This window comes from Mycetomoellerius zeteki, unplaced genomic scaffold (assembly GCF_001594055.1).
Source record: "Mycetomoellerius zeteki isolate Tzet28-1 unplaced genomic scaffold, Tzet1.0 scaffold386, whole genome shotgun sequence".
Taxonomy (NCBI): Eukaryota; Metazoa; Arthropoda; class Insecta; order Hymenoptera; family Formicidae; genus Mycetomoellerius; species Mycetomoellerius zeteki.
In genome coordinates this window covers 468,556-489,243 of record NW_017257377.1, presented here as the reverse complement: position 1 = coordinate 489,243, position 20,688 = coordinate 468,556, and the positions used below count along the sequence as shown (strand labels likewise).

The window sequence follows — 20,688 nt, the reverse complement described above, 5'->3', positions numbered from 1 at the left end:
GAAATATATGAAAATGTATTACAAAAGAATGATAAAAAAATCTTAATTTTTTTATATAATTATTATATGAATTCAAAAATATTTATGTAAAGATGCAAGATTACATTGAGATGTAGACATTAAGAATCCCAAACCCAGTAAATGAACAAAATATTTATTTGTTATAAACTAATTGGTAAATCTCAATGAAACTTTGCATAAATCATGTTTAGTATTGTATATTTATATAAAAAATTAATATATTTATATAAAAAAATTTAGATTTTTGTTATTTAAAAAAATATTTTTGTTTATAACAATAGAACTAATAACAAATAAAATAAATAATTTATAAAAATGTGTTGCTCAATGAAAACAGAATGTTATAAACATAACTTTCACATGTACGTAGTTTGTTTAAAGCGTAAATATTAATATATGTGTTTTATGACTGCAGGAGAACCTCCTTAATATACTACGAATGGAAGAGAAATAAAAAATTCTTGAAGCTAAAATTCCACGGATGTAAGGATCTGTTGAGGAATACAGAAATTGCGAAGTTCCATTTTGTGGACGTGCTGGTTCGCGTCAGCTGATGATGAAACGGGAAGACCGTTGTGAGAAAAAGGGAGAACAGCTTCGTCAGCCGGAAACCAGTCACCGGTCTGTCTGCGGCAGAAGTCGTTTAAAGTACGTTTCTACGTTCGGCAGAGATCGAAAGATGCGGAGTGCAATTACATAGCTTCGCTCGAAGCGACGTCTTGCAACAGCGTACTTTATATCCTCGTTGAAACCCAATGTGCGCCTGCAGATGCGGCGGTAGTAAAAGTTAATGCTTTGTGTACGCTAACACGTACAAGCACATTAGCCCAACTGACAAATTCGTCGTTAACTAAATGCTTCCATTAGATAAATTAATTTGTATAGACTTAAATGAGTTGAATAAAGAGACATTAATTCGATACTAAGCTCAGTTCCAAAAATCTCTTTCCTTGTAACGGAATTTGTGATTCTTCTATCTTGTACTGAAAAAAAATAGGTTGAATCAACCCGAAATATACTTATAATACCAGACTGTTCGGTGAAATATGATTCATACATTTTAATTAAAATAACAAAAAAATTTGGTATATATTCTGGTTACGTTAACCAGATGCATTTACATGAATTTTGATGAAAATAATAAAATTTTTGGTTGAAATATCAGATAATTATAATAATTAGAAATTCTATTTAGTTTCATCGAAATTTTCTTAACCAAATATCTTATTAATTTAATCATGATTATTTTTCCATGTGGAATACTGCACACACTTCTATGATCGAATACGAAATTGAAGTCAACTATGTCCCTAGGCATACCTTTTCCTCTTTAAGACAATGGAGGGTAAATTGATTATGTCCATAAAGTCAGTATTAACCAGAGTACTCGAGTTGCACGCGGCACAGCTAACATAGCAAATCCGCGCAGTATATCGTCCACAAGTTGACGTCATCCCTCGCGCTACATAATCGTGCATAATAATTATGACGTCATCAATTAGAGGACCGCCGGTGACGTTAATGCGCGCTCGTACGACCGCGACAGATCCCTCTTGCACATACCATGTGCCGGTGGACGATGGCGAGAGTGTCCTTCTGGCTGAAATCGCAGGTATTCCAATCGTGAAACCGCTTCATTCATTACGGAGGCAAATCGACATTTTGCCCTCGGGCCATTACGGCCCACGGTGGACCGACAAAATCGCATGTTAATTGCAATCCTACAAATTGTCCTTAAATTTGTCGCGCGTTTCTATCGTTGCGTCGGTTCGAGCGTGGATAATAAGTGTATGTTACAAACACGCTGGCCGTTTGATCTAGATTAACCCGTCATCATTCATATCCCTCATTTAACATACAGCGCCCACACAATTCTCTGTTATGTATGTATAAACACAGTGACTTCGATCATTTTGAATGGAGCGTGAAATCGTTCAATTGCCTTTAGAAATAGAAATTTTAATATAATTATACTTTTAAAGTAGATGATAGACCAGTATAAACCGGATGAAATCCGGTCATTAGAAGAGAAAATCTCCAGATATTAATTTGTGATAACATCCCGTCGGTGGGGAATAATGGAGGAGGATGCAAATTAATGCTAGGTAGGCTGACATAATGAAGTGAGGAACCTAACGATTACACAAAGGCGGTCCTGGAGGACGTGAAGTACGAGCGCGTGAAAGTCGAGCCGGAACTAATGGCGGCGGAACTAAGACGATGGAGTATTCCTTATACCCCTCTGTATTCTACTTCAGGATCTACTGGTGACAACAGTCTCGGTAACAGCTTTCCTGTACTTCGTCCTTCGCCCGCTCGAAGGAATTATTACTCCCCATTGCGACGCGCACACAGACATGGATAGCGCACACTCGCGAGCAACTGCATCGGGGGTGTGAGTTAACGGTATGCCCCGTTCACCCTCGCTGGTATCGACCGTATATTTAGCACGGTGTCAGTACTTTGTCCGACCGAATGAATGGTTGTACCGCCGCACGCCGGCGGAGTGCCGGATGGCGTTCGTACCTACTGGTATCAGTAGCAATAAAGGCGATACAGAGGTGCCGACAGCATTGCGGCTAGATACCTTGGTAAGACGTGTGGGAATTGTTATTGCTGACGTAGAAGCCGCTGCGGCAACGTCGGCTAACGCTAATTCAATCCCTCTTGTCCTCACACGGGGAGAATCCTAGATGTCTCGGTTGCTCACGTCTTATTTTACTGATTCTCGAGAACACATTTTCTACAAATCAATCAGGCATACAATGTTAAATTCATAATGTCCAATTATACCGAATTTAAGTTATTTTTAATCATTTATGTAGGTCGTACCTACTTAATGTATCGTTATTTTAATTAAAACAATGAAGTTAAATGATTTAACTCAAGAAAATGTAGAGGATAATAAAGGCTTATATCAATTTGTCTTGTTCTTACTATATATATATTTGACTTACTCTTATAAGAGATATTTGAAGCATCTTGTATTCAAAAATCTTTTTTTGTTGATCATTGAGATTAACGAGCTTTGTTAATCAGTAAGATGTTTGGAATTCGTTATCGTTAACGCACAGTTACTTGGAGCATACCTAGTTAGCGCTAATGAAATTTTTCTTTCTCCATTATGAGGGAGAATCTAAAGAATCTTTAGTCTCCTTTCGCAAACTTTAAGATTAAAGATCTTTCACTTTACGATTTGTACGTTCCATAACACGCTTTTCTGAACATAAAATTGTGCTCGCTTCTGCTGAAAATGTATTCAAAGTTTTGCTCGATGGTGTATACTTCTGGAATTGATTTCGTCTGAGTTCACGAAAATAAATTACACCGAAATCGGCCAAACTTTCCAAGATCGATCATCGCTTGTACGAAGTTAATAAATTGAGTTCTCCGAAAAGCCGATCGATCAAAGATTACGCCAACGCAAGGAAAATACTTAGATAAAGAAAAAAATATATTATATTCTGGCACTATGACGTTGAAAATGGCGTTGAAATGATGAGTGACCAAATAGAATAATCCATTAATTCCTTTCTTTACTTCCTTTCTTTATTTTCTTGCTAAAACTTTTCTTCATTCATTTCGTTTTATGGAGTTATTATCCATAAAACACACTTTTTGACACGTTTAAAAACCGCTTGTATGATAGTCTCTCTTGTGTTATTTTTCTATGAGAGAAAGAAACTCGTATTTAATTTAAAAATTAATAAAGAGTATAAAGACCCTCTTTTGGCGTCACGCGCCGATGACTTTTGCGATGGTCGTTTTAAAAATGATGGTCTACGCTTGCCGTGGTCCAATGTACTCTGTGTGGCACTCCGGAACTTCGTTTCGCACGGGTGAACCAAAAGTGTTTATTAATGAAAACCGTTGGACCATAGAAGCGTTGTTTTTCCATTAATTAAGGCCGTGTTCTGATATTGAACTACATCAAAGGTTCTCAATACGAGTCATATAGCTCTTTAATAGAGGAGAACAAATGTCAAAAACTGTCAAATAAATAAAATAAAGTTTTAGTTTATTTAAGACTCTTGTTGCCCCTCCCCTTATTATTCCTATCTCAGATTGTGACGTCAAAAGCGAGAAAACATACAGTAGAGAAATACTTGTAAATATATTTGAATATAAATATTTTTCAATAAAACAACATTTAAAAACTGCCTTCTTGTTTTGGAGAGAAATTAAATCATATTTATTTTTATACATTATTAATTTGACAACTTGTTAAATAATTGTGTGAGTTTGTCAAATAGCTGTAAAAATAGCTTATTTTGTTTTTGGTTAAGCACAATTTATTTCCAGAAACACGATTATTTATTAATTAACGAAACAAAAAGAGAGTTTTCGATACATTTTACAATTTGATTCTATTGATTGTTTTATTGAAACATGTTTCCATATTAATATAGGGTGTCCCATAACTCACCTGACAACGCTCGTGGGCAGGTAGAGCGGACTAAACTGAGTTATTTATTTTCTTTTCATAGAACTCTAAAAATTTTTTCAGAATTTTTTATCAACTTTTTAGTACTGCATTTTCTTATTTTTACCATCATGAAAATCCGGTATTAAAAAATTCTGAAAAAATTCTGAAAAAATTCTCAGAACTTTATGAGAAGAAAATAAACAATTTTTGTCTCTTACAGTTTTTTTGTAAAATTGATAGTATTTGAGAAAAAAATTATTGAAGACCAATATTCGGCAATTTTTAGTAATTAATATCTTGTTAACTATTGCGAAAATTACAAAATAGTAGAGGACTTTTCGACTCAGTTTAGTCCACTCTGCCTGCCCACGAGCGTTGTCAGGTGAGTTATGGGACACTCTGTATATTTTACAAGAATTTACAATATTGTGTATTTTCTCGCTGTTGACATCACAGTCTGAGATAGTGGACAGGAAGAAGCCTTATATTTTTCTTTCCAACAGATAAAAGATAATTTTTTATATTATTTTTAAGGAATAACATTTAGAAGAGAATAACAAATTTTTATATAACTTATTTTTATGTATAATTTAACGCGGATTATTTATCAGAGATTGGATTAAGTAGCGCTAGGGTACAGCGGGGGAATTTAAATAATTTCAAACATTTTAAACAATTTCTCGAAAAATAATAATTTTATCGTTATTTGAAATATGTAGCAGGAAACTCACACGTTTAAGGAATATTTACCAAGTACAAAAAATAATCTTTAAATCTCGAGGCGTAATGCCATTATCCGATTTTCCCTTACAATTTTAATGAAGCTCAATTTTGAGGGGCAATTTGGATATCTTAAAGGGTAATTTGAATACCATTGAAAATGAACATTAAAATTACAATAAAAACTAAATTTTGTATTAAAATACTTGAACTTTCCATAATTTGACCCTGTTTACATACTTTCTACGTAAATTTCATAAAAGTTTAAGAAAGCAAAATATATTCTTTTATAAACTGCAGTGATAACCGAAAAATTCTCTACCCACCTTGCTTAATATAAAATTCTCCACAGACTCTCTCTTCCAGATACACAGATATCTTTTCAAATCTACATGAATATGCAGACTACAGTACCTTCTTTGCTACTAACCCCAAATATAAAACATGACGTTTCAAATTTTTTTGAAATTTTTGCAAACGCTTACTATTATCCAAATTTCCCCGCTGTACACTATATTTGCTTTAATGAAATATGCTGCGTGAGTTAAGAAATATTGATCTGCAACGCTTTTATTTGCTTTTAAGCACTTAATCCCGCTCCGCATGACTTCTTTATGAGCAATTCGACCGCTATGAGAATTTCCAGCACCCGCAGACCGGTATGCGAGCATATAGTGCAACGGATGATGTGCCCCATCTGATGCATGCAGATCGATATCGGCAAAGTCATTATTGACGCGGTGTAGTCTGAAGGAGGTCGGCGGGCGTCACAGGAAACGGAGGCCAGAGGTGAAAAAAGAAAATCGTTTCGCACAGTCGGCTTTTGTAGGTATACAGGACTTAATGGATTAGCTACATCCGGATGGCAGCTAGCGCACGTACAAATACCTGCGAGCACGCAAGCACACAAATATGGCGTCCGGGTACGTCGTGTACATACATACGGAACGGAAGTTGCTACCGTGCCTGACGATAAATGGAGTATGCCTGGAGACTAGACTCGAGAATTCCGCTCTTCTCCCTGTTCTCCTTCTACGCATTGCTTCTCCTCCTCCAACCCTTCTTATTCAGCTCTTTCCCACTCTGCACTATATTGGGGTTGCCTTTCCGCACGTTACGCTCTGCAGGTTAAACCGGTGATTTTTCTATTTTACTGGACCCAACGAAGCACCGGTGTCGATAAATGATTCAGACAACGCATGTTTCTAGGCTAGAGAAAAAGGATCTGTTTGTGTAAAATCGGCAATATAAAACCCTTAGAATCTATCAAAATTTGAGGAGACGTAGACGTGTCTCTTAGACTAGAGCTTTATAAGATATTAACAAGAGTAGAGCCCTAGAAATCCAGAGATGTGACGTTGAGGTTCGGTTCCACCAATGTAAAATTAACTTTAATCTCGGTTTAACTTACTGTCTCTTTTTCTAATTTTTAGAATTAAAAAAGATAAAGAGTATGAACCGAGATTAAAGTTAATCTTACATTGGTGGAATCGGACCTGAATTTATTAGATCACCAACGATTTGTTAGTTCTTATGGATATTTAATATGGGTATTGATTAATTATTGAATGCTCGTTTCTACCACTGTAGTTTAATTTTAATCTCAGTTCAGCTAATTCTTCATCTTTTTCTAATTCTTAGAATCAGAAAAAGATGAAAAGTAAGTTGAACCCAAGTTAATCTTGGTAGAAACAGACATAAATCGCGTGTTCACAGCGCCATGTTAGTTCTTTACTACAATAGCCAGTATATACTCTTTAATGGCCAATCAGACTATATAGCTCCTATATAACATCTTTAATTTTTTAAAACTCTAAACAAGAGTAGCGTAATCCTTTTATCTGCAAATGCCGACAATCACGTTTTCTTATTGTCTTCTCTTTCTAATTTCCATTTTAGGTCTAATTGATCTATCGTCCAATGAGCGTTTAGCGATTCTTTAATATAATTGGTTTCTAATCTAGATTAGATTAAAGATAGCAGTTGTTTGCGCTATTTTTGTTAATATCTAAAGATCTATATCCTGAACAAAACAAGAGATCCTGATTGTGGATCTTGACTGTGAAGTTGTCAAATTGTGTTGTAGAGATTTTTTTATGTCGTCTGTTTTTTTCCAACTTATATGAAAGTATAATTTTTAAGCTCGCATTGTAAGCGAACGCACGTCATTTTGATGAAAATATAACTTCGGAGGGTATTGTGACATGCATAATATTAAATCCTCTTCAGCGCAGGATATTACGGAGAAGCTACTTTTGCGTAGAACATCGAGGTAGTAATATTCTCTTCGTAAACTGTGCTTTTCCTGCAGTTTTCGTCCTGACGCGGACAATATTATTCTTTGCTGATTTAAACGGGATGTCAAACAGACAGGATCTTTCGCCGATGAGCTACGCGGGATAACGAAGAAGATGGACGGCGCGAGCTATTTCCAGTTTCATTTTTTTTCCTTTGTTCGTATAAACTTCCGTAATTTAAAATATGGCGATGGCAAAGTCCTCGAGCGATCGCTTCTTGTTTATTCAACAAAGAAACGAATCTCGTAGAATAGCGATTGGTTTCTCGCAGGATATGGACTTGGAGGACTTTCACTATTTTAATTAAACTTATTGACGATCCTTTTTGCTATCCCTAGTCCGTGTTATCTTTCACGTGTTTGCAAGACTCTTCACCAACGCGTTTCTTCCAAGGATGTAATTAATCTTCTTGACTTTCCTAAGATCGTCCTTCGTTGATCCGACCGCAGAAGGATCGATGAAGAACTACTTTTTGTAAACGCCTTCGGCGCGATCATTTGCGCTTCAGTGGTGACCATCATTAAGGACGATTGCACTAAGAAGGGTTGAATCAAGCATTTAAGCTTTTTCTCGCCCCTTAATGCTGAAATCTTATCGGCAAAAACGAAATACTAGAAATAAAATCAGAGCGGAATTAATCTGAATGTAATAAAATGGCTCATAAAATATTCTTATCAAAAGTCTAATCTATGAAGGATTTAATAGCTAAAGTTTCGAAAATAAAATTTATGGGTGATAAAAGTCAGACCGTAGTTAAACTAGTCACATTTATGAAGTAATTTGTACATGACACTTGGTAGTAAGCCAGCTGAATGTATGAAGGATTAAGAAGCTGAAATCTTAATGCCAGGGGTAAAATGGCGTAGTTCGAGGAGGCATGTAGCTACGTGAGCCGGATAAATGTTGAAGGTTCTGGTGGTTCCGCTTTACGTCCAGAATGATGTCTATCCGCCATTTGCCGATGGGTTACCTCGAGAGCAAGCGATCGTAAGGCGGGCTCCGTTGGTTCGTAAGCAGACGCTCTATCGATTCCGTCGAGTACTTTGACTTTAATTGACATCGGTTCGATCATACGAACGGAATCCTTTTCCAATATTGAATTTGCGACGTTCGCCGCGCGCGAGCGTCAATAATACGTGTGCAATTTAACTTTACAAATAGGCCGGAGTTGTGGAATACTGTTCCAATGGGAATATGTTCCTAGTATCACTCATGTCACATCTGAGAGCTCCAAGATGCTAAAGACGTTCCGAAATTCTTTTAGCTTGATGAAATTAAATTATTTAATCCTTTAAGGTCTAATGGTACATATATGTATTAGTATCTTTAAAGAATTATCTTTAGAAATATTAAGTTCAATTAGGACTTGTTTTAGTAAATTGTTTATTATATATTATTAAACGAGTATAATTTTTAAGTTTTTCATATTTTAATCATAGAAGAAATAACTATTGCTAAAGAAATTCTATCGATACTTATAGATACAAGGGAAGCTTTTGAATTTTTCTACATAGCTTTTACCAATATCGTTATCAATAAGTTGATTATAATATTATTTCGTAATATACTGTAAAATATACTGTCACAATTTTTCAATTTTTGCATAGTGTTTCATGTCTGATTTGACAATTTTTATGTTTCGAGCTTATTATCATATATTTTGTGATCCTACAAACTTTTAAATATAATTAACATGTTTCATTTATCAAAAAAGTTAGACCTTAAAGGGTTAATCAAGATATCGTTTGCATTTCTGCATTTCACCGTTGCAGTTAGAAGGACGTAACACATAGGCATTTCTATTATTATCCCAATGGGAAATACTCCTAGCAGGACTCACATAATATATGTAAATTGGTTTTAAAATTATGTTAAAGATATTTTAAAGCTTTTTGCGACAGTTATAATTAGAATAATAATTTTTCATGGAGAGAATAATGCAAGTAATTTATAATAATTTACGAGGATCGCATAAAAACTTGAAACTCCTACTTTCATATTTCACTGTATCGAACTTATTACAGAAAGTAATGTCATTAAAATATGCTACTATCCTTAAAAGATGTCCTGTAGATCGTGCTCTCATTTGAAGATGGCGGCCAATAAATTATTTAATTTAAGCATCCAAGGGTGAGCACTACAGTGGTCCGAGAGAGACGGGCTTATCAGGGTCGGACGTATGGCACCTCCCTTGGCATGTACGCATGAAATTTATGCCACTCGTATAGCAAGCGAAAGGGTGCGGACGTACGGGAAGACAGAAACGACGAAGAATGAAAGGGTGAGAGTCCCTTGAGCCTCTTAATTCCTTCAATTTCGCAGCTCCTGCAAGAGTAATCGCGTCAGATTGCTCCGAATTAACGGGTCATAAAAGTTTCAAGACGTTATAATTATGATAAAAACGTATAAGAACATTTTACCCTGGGATGCTTGGACAAGCTGCGACTAGTTGAATTATACTGCTTCGATTTTCAACAAAGACAAATGGAACGGCAGCAAGAGGGTGAGGAATGAGGAATGTTCAAATACGAGATGTCCTGATGAAGCGTGATAGAAAGGATCGATATGGAAGGATATAATAGTTAGATGTCTCACGTCTCACCTGGAAGATTTATGTGCAGCTTAATCTGCGATTTGCAGATTAGTAAAGGAAATTACTGTGATTTTTATAATCAAATGCAATAAGAATTGCAAAATATAGATTGTTTTCAAACTTTTATCAAAGAGATATTCTTGAAATATTTTATACTACACTAAAAAATTCAAAAATCACCCACTCCGCGGCCTCCGAAAATAGGCTGTTTTCAAGTGTTTGTCAAAAATGATTATAATAAAATGATTCAGAAAGCATTTTAAAGCTTGAAGTCTCTATTTTTCTAATTGGTATTTTAGGTAATGGTCTGACTAATTTTTTGCGGAGGTTCATCAATAAATGGATGGAGATCCGATTAAATCTCGAAACTTTCACGATCTTTGCAAAGTTCCATATGACTTGAGTTAAAAGTCACACACAATAAATAATTTTTTAAAGAATACTTTTATATTTAATTTGCATACTTGTTGATTGTTGTGCTATTTTTTTCACCGAGTTATTCAACATTGAAGAAACAAACGTCTTTTTTATTTTAACAGAAGACGAACAAAGTAGCACTCGGTATTTTTTAAAAAAGTAGTAGAAAGTTTTAAATTTTTTCTCTAACGTGTATCTTTCATATATGTACCTACGTCGTACACACATGACACATAAAGAAGCGTAAATGCGACCGCGCAACCTTTATACAACACTCTATGCGCGACGAATCTGCAGCAATAGAATCGCAAAGCGAACGTTGTTTTGCCCAAAGTTGTTACTTTGAACATGGAGGACATAAATTTCATTAAGATCGTAGTGTTCTTAATGTTTCTCTCTAGGATATATCAAGTTGAATGGTAATGTATTATCCAACTTATATAGCCACATTTAAGCAAAACATTTACATACAAAAAGTTTCTTTATATCGAAAAAATGATGGGCATTTTAAAGAGAATACTTGAAACTTTCTATTAGTTTTTTTAACGAATACCGAGCGCTACCTAAAGAACTAATCTAAAAAATAGATACTTCAAGCTTTAAAATGTGTAATTTCGAATCATCTCATTATGAAGTTACATTATCTTAATTGCCTATTTTTGGAAGGTAAAATAGGTGATCTTTTAATTTTTTGGCGTAGTTCATTTTAGAACTATTTTAGAAATATTATTTTAAAAATGTTTTGTGTATGAAGAAAGAGAATTTTTTTACATAGAGGGAATGACATATCACTTCAAGACAAAACACTTTTTGCGTGCGACGGTAAAATTAGTACATCTTTTTGTCGTCATGCAAGCCGAGAATAGCACCACTATTGCTTGATAAATAATAGCAGAATGACTATGACGATTACAAAAGAGGATATTATGTTCGCGGCCGGTGTGGATCTGTTTTTGTTCGAAGTTTATTCCATAAAGTTGGACCGAATTAAATGATTAATTACGAGCGGAGCGTAAGTTAACGGTGATCTGTTAGAGATCCGAATCTTTTGCTTGTTGTTTCTATCTTATGTCAACGATACGCGTATAATTATGAAAATTTTGATAAATTGGCCGACGTGCTTGGAAAATCATACGTACTCTCTACCGATGATTCCCTTGCAAAGGGAAACATTTACCCAAGGACGCGTCGCTCAAGGCCGAAGGTTGTAAAGTAAGTACTTCATCGTCTACGTCAAGTTTTGGAAGTCGTCGCTGATAACGGATAATAGATAGTGGCATTGTGGCCGCAGAAAATCGATTTCGTCTGCGATGGCCTCCTCAGACGAAAGGGGAAACCGATGGAGATCCTTTCTGCAGTTTCCGAATGGACCGCTTCCGGCAAAATTTTTCAGTGAAGCTTCTCTCTCGTCGGAGAAATCTCTCATCTGCCATTTCGCTCATTTTTCTCTCATCGATTCAACTTTATCACGCGCGGTATTACTTTTCCCTTCCAACAGGAAATTAAATGAATGATTATGTATTTGTTATACTTATTGCAGAAATTAAATGAACAATTGCATCTGTACTAAGATAATAATTATTTTAATATAATAATTAGAATAAATATTATATAATTATTGTGTGATAATTATTATAATTATTACAATTATTATAATCTGATAAAAATAGATAAATGGAATTTATATTATGGGATGTAATATTAAGAGGAACTGAAGCACGTAACATATAATTCGTAATTGAATTAATTAAAATGAATTCAAAATTATTAAACACAATTTAAGTACAAGCGAGTTTCATGTCATAAGCAAATTTTACTTACTTGAATATACTTAACTTTGTTGAAAAAGTTACATAGTTATACGTCAGTTGTTAGACTGGGTTTCGTTGCACATTCGTAAAACTGTTCGCAGAGTAAATTCGGATCATTTTTCTTTTTTCCTCTTTTTTTGTATTTTTTTGTTAACGTAGATCGTTTTGCCTGCTTCTGCATTATGGTGGTTTTTGCCGTTTCACGTTTCTGTTTTAATTAGCGCATGAAAACTGCGTTGCAACATTTTTAATTGGAAGTGTCAATAGTGAACGGTGCATATGCAATCTATGTGGATACGTATGTATACGTATCAAAAAAAGAAACTTTAATTGTAAATAAGGAACTTTCCGTATCGGTCGACTAAATTTCAGCGAATTTCAACGCCGACGTTTGTTTCGAGCTTTCGCTCCGGATGTTGTGGGCGTAACTTTACAAATTCGTTGTTGCTGCTCGATTGTCTCTTGCCAGATAATGTTGTCGCAGGCTGTGCTTTATATCATATTAGTCAGTAACATTTTTAACAAATCATGCCATTTAAAGAAATATCGTACATATAAATCGAAAAATTCACCATCTAAATAAAGGCTGAATACATTATTATTGTATAAATGAACAAAAAAGCGTGTATACCATGTAAATAAAAATTAAATTTGTCTGCCAATTACAGCTAACAGTAATGAATAAATGCAATCACAATATATCTTTTACCACACAATTTCAGAGAATTTTAAAATAATTTTTTTGTTTTAGTTTTTGGATTAATTAATTAAATTTATGCTAAATGCAATCACGGCTTTATCTGGTATTGTTCAGTTTAGCCCACATTGAAATTGGCATATAATTAATGTGTTATTGTGGTTATTGTTCGTTCACAATGTGTACGTTTAACGTGTTTGCTCCATTTATCCAAGAGTTTTAATTAATCTCTCGACTTTAAACGAGCTCTCAGATCGCGGAAATACGTGTCCTCGAGTTTGAGTGCCGTCAAAGCCAAGTTTCGCACGAGGTGCATCGGATGGGCGATGCTGTCGTTATAACGGGCCACGAAACTTGTCTCACGTGACGATTGATGTAAAATTTCGGATTTCTGCGGGGGATTAACAGGGCGGAGAGGAGAGCAACGGAGGTAGAGTACTCGACGGAGTAAAATTTTGGTTGAAGATCAATTTCGTCGTAGTTTCAAAGTGAAGCCTATTAAGTCCCAGAGATGCGTCTCCGAAGAGACGCTCAAAGGCGTGCGCCAACTATATACACGAGATTGCCGCAACAAATTTGTAATCGGATAACACTTTAACATAATTGCCCTGCCTTGCAGGGGGCAATTTAAGTCCCAACTCCCGGGAATCAATATCAACAACGGAAAAACCTTGTTCTTGTTTTGGGATCTTATGATCTTATTAGCATAATATAAAATTTATTTTAATATACGATGGTATAATAAAAGTGTCGGACAAATTTAATTTTTTAGCAGCACGAGTGTGAATAGTCCGATGTATTTTTGCTTGCTGAATACGAATTTGTTGGTTAAAATTGACCGAAATTATCATGTCACAATTTTGAGAAAAATGAAGTCAAAGTGGCCAGCAAAAATTATAATTTTGGGGGTTTTTATGTCATCGTAATACCGACAACAAATTTGTTTTCTAAATTTTGTTAATGCCATGCAAAAGTTCATCAATTTTTAGCTTTAAAGTATATTTTGTTTCAGTAATATAAAATTGACAAATACAATATGGCAGGAAAATTGTAATTAGAAAACTCATTGAAGATTGTAATCTTTTTGTCATATTATTTTCTGTCAATTTCATATTACTTTTTGATTTAGTTATGAACCAATTCTATTATGTAAATAAAAAAACACTTTTCACATAATGCAGTATTAAGATAGAATAAAATGAACTTTCCACGTATTACATGGAAAATTCATTTTATGAGGAAAAAAAAGCTATTTTTAAATTGCTACACATATCTCGAAAAATCATACCATGACAAAACGAAAGCTAAAACTTGATACTTTCATATGGCATTAATGAAATTTAGAAAAAAATTTGTTATCGGAGCTATAACGTTGCAAAAACTCGAAAATCCATCATCGATTTTGATCTATTCGATTTAATACATTTTTTTAAAAATTGTTACGTGATAGCCAATTTTAGTCAATGGATTCATGTTCAACAGGCAAAAATACATTGGAAATACCTATTTATATTTATGTTGAAAAATGATGCTAGACAGTGCAATAACTGATTAGAATATACTAGGACACAACGGGGTAATTTGAATAGCGGGGAAATTTGAATAATAGTAAGCGTTTGCAAGAATTTCAAAAAAATTTGAGATGCCATGTTTTATATTTGGGGTTAGTAGCAAAGAAGATACTGTAGTCTACATATTTATGTAAATTTGAAAAGATATCTGTATATCTGGAAGTTTGTGAAGAGTTTTATATTAAGCAAGGTAGGTAGAGAATTTCGATTGTTACTGCAGTTTATAAGAATATATTCTGCTTTCTTAAACTTTTATGAAATCTACGTAGAAAGTATGTAAACAGGGCCAAAATTATGGATGAGTTCAAGTATTTTAATACAAAATTTGGTTTTTGTTGTAATTTTAATGTTCATTTTTAATGTTATTCAAATTATTCTTTAAGACATCCAAATTGTCCCTTAAAATTGAGCTTCATTAAAATTGTAGGGGGAAATCGGATAATGACATTACGCTTCAAGATTTAAAGATTAATTTTTTATGCTTCGGGTAAATATTCCTTAAACGTGTGAGTTTCCTGCTACATATTCAGAGTAAGAATAAAATTATTATTTTTCAAGAAGTTGTTTAAAACATTTGAAATTTTTCAAATTACTCCGTTGTACTCTACAACGACACAGAAATATATGGTAAAACTGTGAAATTACAAAGGCCACACTGAATCAATCAATGTGCCGAAAATTCAGCCATGCCTGGTCTTATGATTACGATTTGTGATTTGCTCGATCTGTCACACAAGAATCCAACTGACATGGTTCGAATTTTTGATGACTTCATTCTGGCATATCCTTTTTTACTTCCTCCACCTTTATCCGTGAATAATTTGCAACGCGAAAGATGATTAATTTCATTTAATTAATTAATTGTCTTGTGATAGCGATTAGTGAAATCTAATTTCATTAGCAAATGCGTCAATAACGTATTAGATTAGTTACTAATGTTCTGTCAAATTGAAAAAATTTTTCCCTTTCCTAGAAAACTTAATTTTTTTAGTTATGTCACTTTTAAAGTAAGGAAGCGATATTTGTGAATATGTATTTTATAAAAATCACGCAAATATTATACGTTTTATTTTAAAATTTATTTCAAAGTTAGAGAATTTGTATTCTACAAGATAACCGTTATTCTCTCCGAGATATTTTTTTTTCACTTCTTCTATATCTTCATATGTCTGTGAAGATTCAATACATGTACAGAATATGATATAAGGTGGCAAAAGGATCTGTCCGTAGTTTTATGAAGGAAAAAAGAAGATTCTGACGACAACAGGAATGGTGGGAAAAGAAAGATCGGAGTAAAGTGGAAATTCAGAGCCAAGGAGGTGGAAAAATGCGGTGCGGTACTGGTCGATCGACACGCTCTTAAGAAGATTACGGTGTCTTCTGGAATCCTCAAGGAGAAAGAACACACTGGAGAACAGATCAGGAAAGATACTCGTGAGAGTCAAAGAAACCCTGGAAGAAAATCTATAGATCCTTGGACACCATGATCACTTGGCTTCTTGAATCCTATGATTTTTATCAAATGCTTTATTTTTGAAACATGGTGTAAATCCAGTTGAATATTTCGAAGTTAGAAAAATAATTTTTATCCAAAGATTGAAGGCCAATTTAATGTTCAACAGTTTTTAATATCATTATAAGTTGGAATAAGTACTATCCTTAAAGAAGGAGAGATTACACTGATCTAACAATGAGATAAAATATTGTATTTAACAATTGTAGCTATTTTAAATGTATTTTTTTTGCCTGCTGAATACGAATTCGTTTGTTAAATTTAGTTGTTACATTATAATTTTGAGAATGTTTCATCTTTTCTTCATTTAGATACATTTATATTTTATCGGATATTTGTTAGAATATTTATTCCGACGGAAACAAAAGATATAAGGAGGACCCTAATAGTGGTCAAGCTCTAATCTATATATAAAAATCCATTTCCAAGGGAATCGAGGGAACACTCGTCTGGGAGATTAAAGGGCCAAGACGCAAGATTGACATTTAGGAGATGCGGTGGATTCCTGAGGGGCGTTATCGACGTGATGAACGAGTATCGTGAAGAATTCAGTCTAGGGGTGGAGGGGGAAGAGATAAAACATTCCCGATGTGCACTATGGAACCAACAATTCACGGGGCAGCAAGCGCAGTCGGACGTCTTTCCAGAAATACGTGCGGGAGTCCTGCTCGGCGGTTTCTCTGCAGTGAAATACGGAAGGCGAAAACCGCCATGTTGGTCTACGTGCTATCCTATTCTATTTATGTCTGAATATTCTAAAACATTGCGCTACCCGTACACCCCCTGTCACTCTGTCGAGCTGCTTTCTGCCGTCCCCTAACCATCCTTTCAAACATTCGCCTGTCATTCCGGATATTTCAGAAAATACGAAGCCGTCAGTGAGCCTTATGCATTTATCGGCTTGTTTCAAGGATGCCAAACAGCGTCAAAGTGTAATCGAATCATCTTGGAAAAAGACATTTTCTAAAAAATATGAAGAATAACTAATTAAAACTATTCAACCGATTATACAATTAATATTAGTAGTTTCACAATATACAATATAGTTATGCAGAATTTGCTGCAGTATCTAAAAATTTAATTAGGATCTGAAAATAATTCGTTGAATCATCAAAATAATTATGTAGGACATTCAAATTGACTGCTAGAATATTAAAGCAGCATTGTTTGAGAATCCCACGTAATTATTCTAATGGTTCAACAAAATTAGTTCCAGATTTGTCTAATTAAATTTTTAGATACTAGCAAAATTGTTCTTTTCATGTATAAATTAATAGAGAGACTATTTATTGTTTCAAGCAATATAATGCAAATAGAATTGGAAAATATATTACACTTTCCAATAGTATTTCTTCTATTCATGAAAAAAAGATAAAATTGATGTCCTCGTTTTCTGATAAGATTGATTACGCAGGACAGACACATACTAAACAGTACATTTTCTGATCAAGCAATCAAGATGATTTTCTAGGACCTTCGCCATCTACTCGCTTTCTCTCTCGCCCGAAATCAACGAGATTTTGTTCGTTTTCCTTCATTCCCCTCCTTCATTCCCCTCGGAAGCGTAATGTCGTCATAAAGACGAGACAGAGATGATTGACCCAGAGTCACTCTTGTTCGTTCTCGTTCGACTTATGTCCAAAAATCGTTCTCTCCCGCAAAAAGACTCGCATTTTATCTCTCATCCTTGTTTCCGCTTTCTCATCCCATCGGGATTACGTAATTCTCGAAAAATTCCCGGGAAAATCGAGGAATAGGAAAATCATAAGATTGTGATTGCACTGCCATCGTTGCGGCGATCGACCAAATAGCAGATTCTAAATGATAAAATAAAAAAAATTGAAATTCCGAAAGATGATCTCTTCTGAAAATGTAAGAAGTTTTTCTTCGTATCAAAACTTTGAAGAATGCCAGATTCTCTTTGAATAACCCATGTGTTCTTTAAATATTTTCTAGACATCTTGTAAATTTCCACCTCGTTTGTAAAAGAAAATAATTTTAAGAAGAGCAAAAATTCCAACGTTTAATATATATTTACATTACTATCGTCTAATAAATTTTCAGCTGAAGACATTTTTTTAAATAAAGAGAACATAATCTTTCGTTGATGCAGTCACAAGGACTAGGCCGATGTCTTCTGTGAAGGAGCAGAAGCCGGAGATAATGTACGAGCTAATATAATATTCTTAGACGAGGGATGCGGTCGGTTGGATTCTATACTTCGGTCGAGGGTTTAATGGCGGGAAACGTTTGCAGTCGCGGCGGATGAATAATAATCGCGGCGCCATTACGAATTCTGTTCTCAATTTGGGGCGGCTGATAGGGCCGTGATAAAGCTCTCAAAAAAGCGGCCGAACTCGAGTTTCCATCGAACGAGGGCGCACAGGCCGAGATTTTATAGAGCTCTCATTCCGCAGCCTCCTCGCGTAGCTCGCGTCGCAAAAAAATTCGCGAGCAGCGTTTTGATTTACGGAACTTTTTTCCCGGCAACGAACGGCGACGTACATATTTTACAGGCATGCTTTACGGCAAACGCTGTTACGAGTGCGTGAAACCTGATAACGGTGATGCATGAGACTTGTAATTTCTTTAAAAAGTTGCCGACTCTTTGAACCGGAGTGACCTTTCCCGTTCTTATGCAAAATTCACTTGACGCTGACTATTACAATATACCTTTATGTTTGAAGTATTCAGGGCAACAACGATTCAATCTACACCATGTGCAAACCTGACAAAAAATTCAATTTCAATCTCTCTGATTTTATTTTCCTAATCGTTTCAGTTCGTCAATTTTAGTTAAATACGTGGGAGATTTTAGTTAAAAATATATATTAATGAACAAAGTTAATCAATTCTCATATCCTAAAATTTTTTTTATCTTGAACCATTGTTGCATTTAATCTTTTCTCTTTCTCTCCCGGATATTTTAAAATGAAATTGCAAAATTTCTACTTGTTACATTCGTTGTTCATCAATCGGAATTTATTATTGTACATCTTGGTGGACATCCTGTCTCTCTCACTTCGTTCCTTATTTTAAATTATAATCTTGGAACTTAAATTAAGCTTTTTAACTCAATCTCTCTCCTGCCTGGTGTGAAAGCAATTGCCTCCCTCATCAAACTTTAGGAGAACTAAACTAAAAATGCAAACAAAATCACTGCATCTGAGCAGAAATATATCCACGAAGAAAGAGAACATTGGGAGAATAATTTTTGAAATGCCCTGGAATATTCTGCGGGATTGAGGTCCAGTTGAGGGAGCATTGCGATTTTATCCACTTCACGTTCGCAGTACAGTGCAGCGGACGCCGGAGAACAAAACAGGCCGAAGTTAACGGCGAGTTAGTCGACGGTTGAGCTGTTTCGGGACTCCGATTTGATATGGCTGGCTTCTCATTCTACCGGAGCTACTAACTAATATGTCAAGCCGTTTATCCTTCCTGCTTGTAACTCGGGACACGTATGTTCGGATCTTTCTCCTCTTCCTCCGCTTGCGCCTCTGACGCCTTCTCCTCCTCTTCCATTTACTCTCTCTCTCTCTCTCTCTCCTCCCTCCCTTTTACTCCTTCGTCGACCTCCGATATCCTACAGCATCCAACCACACCGTCACCGATCTCGCAGGCAGGAATTTTAGGGTATACCCGGCTTGCGGCAGTGCGCTTGCACACTGCCACCGTTCCGGCAACATGGCGTCGCGGTTTGATCGAATTAATTAGTTTCAATGGGTGATTGTTAGTTTTGAGTTGAACGAAAGTTACGCGGAATAAATTCAAGAGGCCAGGGAAACCGTTGTTAAGAAAGTAGCAAATTGAAAATTGTACAAAATCCGCCGAGTATTGAAAATATGGTATAACAATATTTAAGTTAGTTTCAATAAATCAACTTAAATCAACTTTATCGGCATTCTCCTGTAAATATCTGGAAAAAAAGATAGTTTACTCGATTCCAGGACTTCAATAGAAACTCGGTGTGTAACTTAACAAGATTTGCGCGCGCGCAGTATTGAGAATAAAAGCCTTGAAAATAAAAAGCTATGAAAATTCGAATGCAGAAAGACGGACTCGCTGTTAAAGAATGAAAGTGTGCTGAAAGATAGCAGGGGAAAGGGACACATTCTGTATTTCATCATTTGGTCTCGATACCGTCTCGGAGATTCACTCGATAAAATACCTTTCTCCCAGCTGTTATTCATGCCTGATTTGCTACGGCAATCTTCTCGCAGCGGGAAAAGACGTCTCAGAGAATTGCGGCCGACGGTTCGCGGAATTGCTCATTCGCGATTTGCATATAAAGCTAACTGATTTATCGCGTCGAACCTATAATCTTCGCCGATGAGTCACCCGGTCGTATTCTCTCGCCGCATTTAGCGCCAAATGCGACCGTCTGATTCTCACCTCATGTTCGATGTAATCTTTCAGTCCGATTAACAAAGCGATGAGATGATCGGATTTAGTAGTTAACGTATGCGTGTTACGAAAACTGATCGATGAATCGACGGTGTACTGAAGTTGGCTTGCTCCCTGATCTTTTCGGTCTAATAGACACAGGAATCGATATATCGGGGTAGGCTATATCGATTTTCAAAAATACAGCTATTTTTTTAGATTATGGCTGCACTGAG

General features: G+C 35.3%; 1 protein-coding gene across 1 annotated transcript in view; it reads right to left on the bottom strand.

The window, feature by feature from the left end:
* The window catches only part of Nlg3 (Neuroligin 3), a 76,237-nt gene that overhangs the window by 54,133 nt on the left and 1,416 nt on the right, over positions 1–20,688 (bottom strand). Inside the window, exon 2 of the mRNA XM_018453451.1 lies at positions 20,462–20,601. Within this exon, the coding sequence (XP_018308953.1) occupies positions 20,462–20,601 (140 nt within the window). The remainder of the gene's footprint in view (positions 1–20,461; positions 20,602–20,688) is intronic.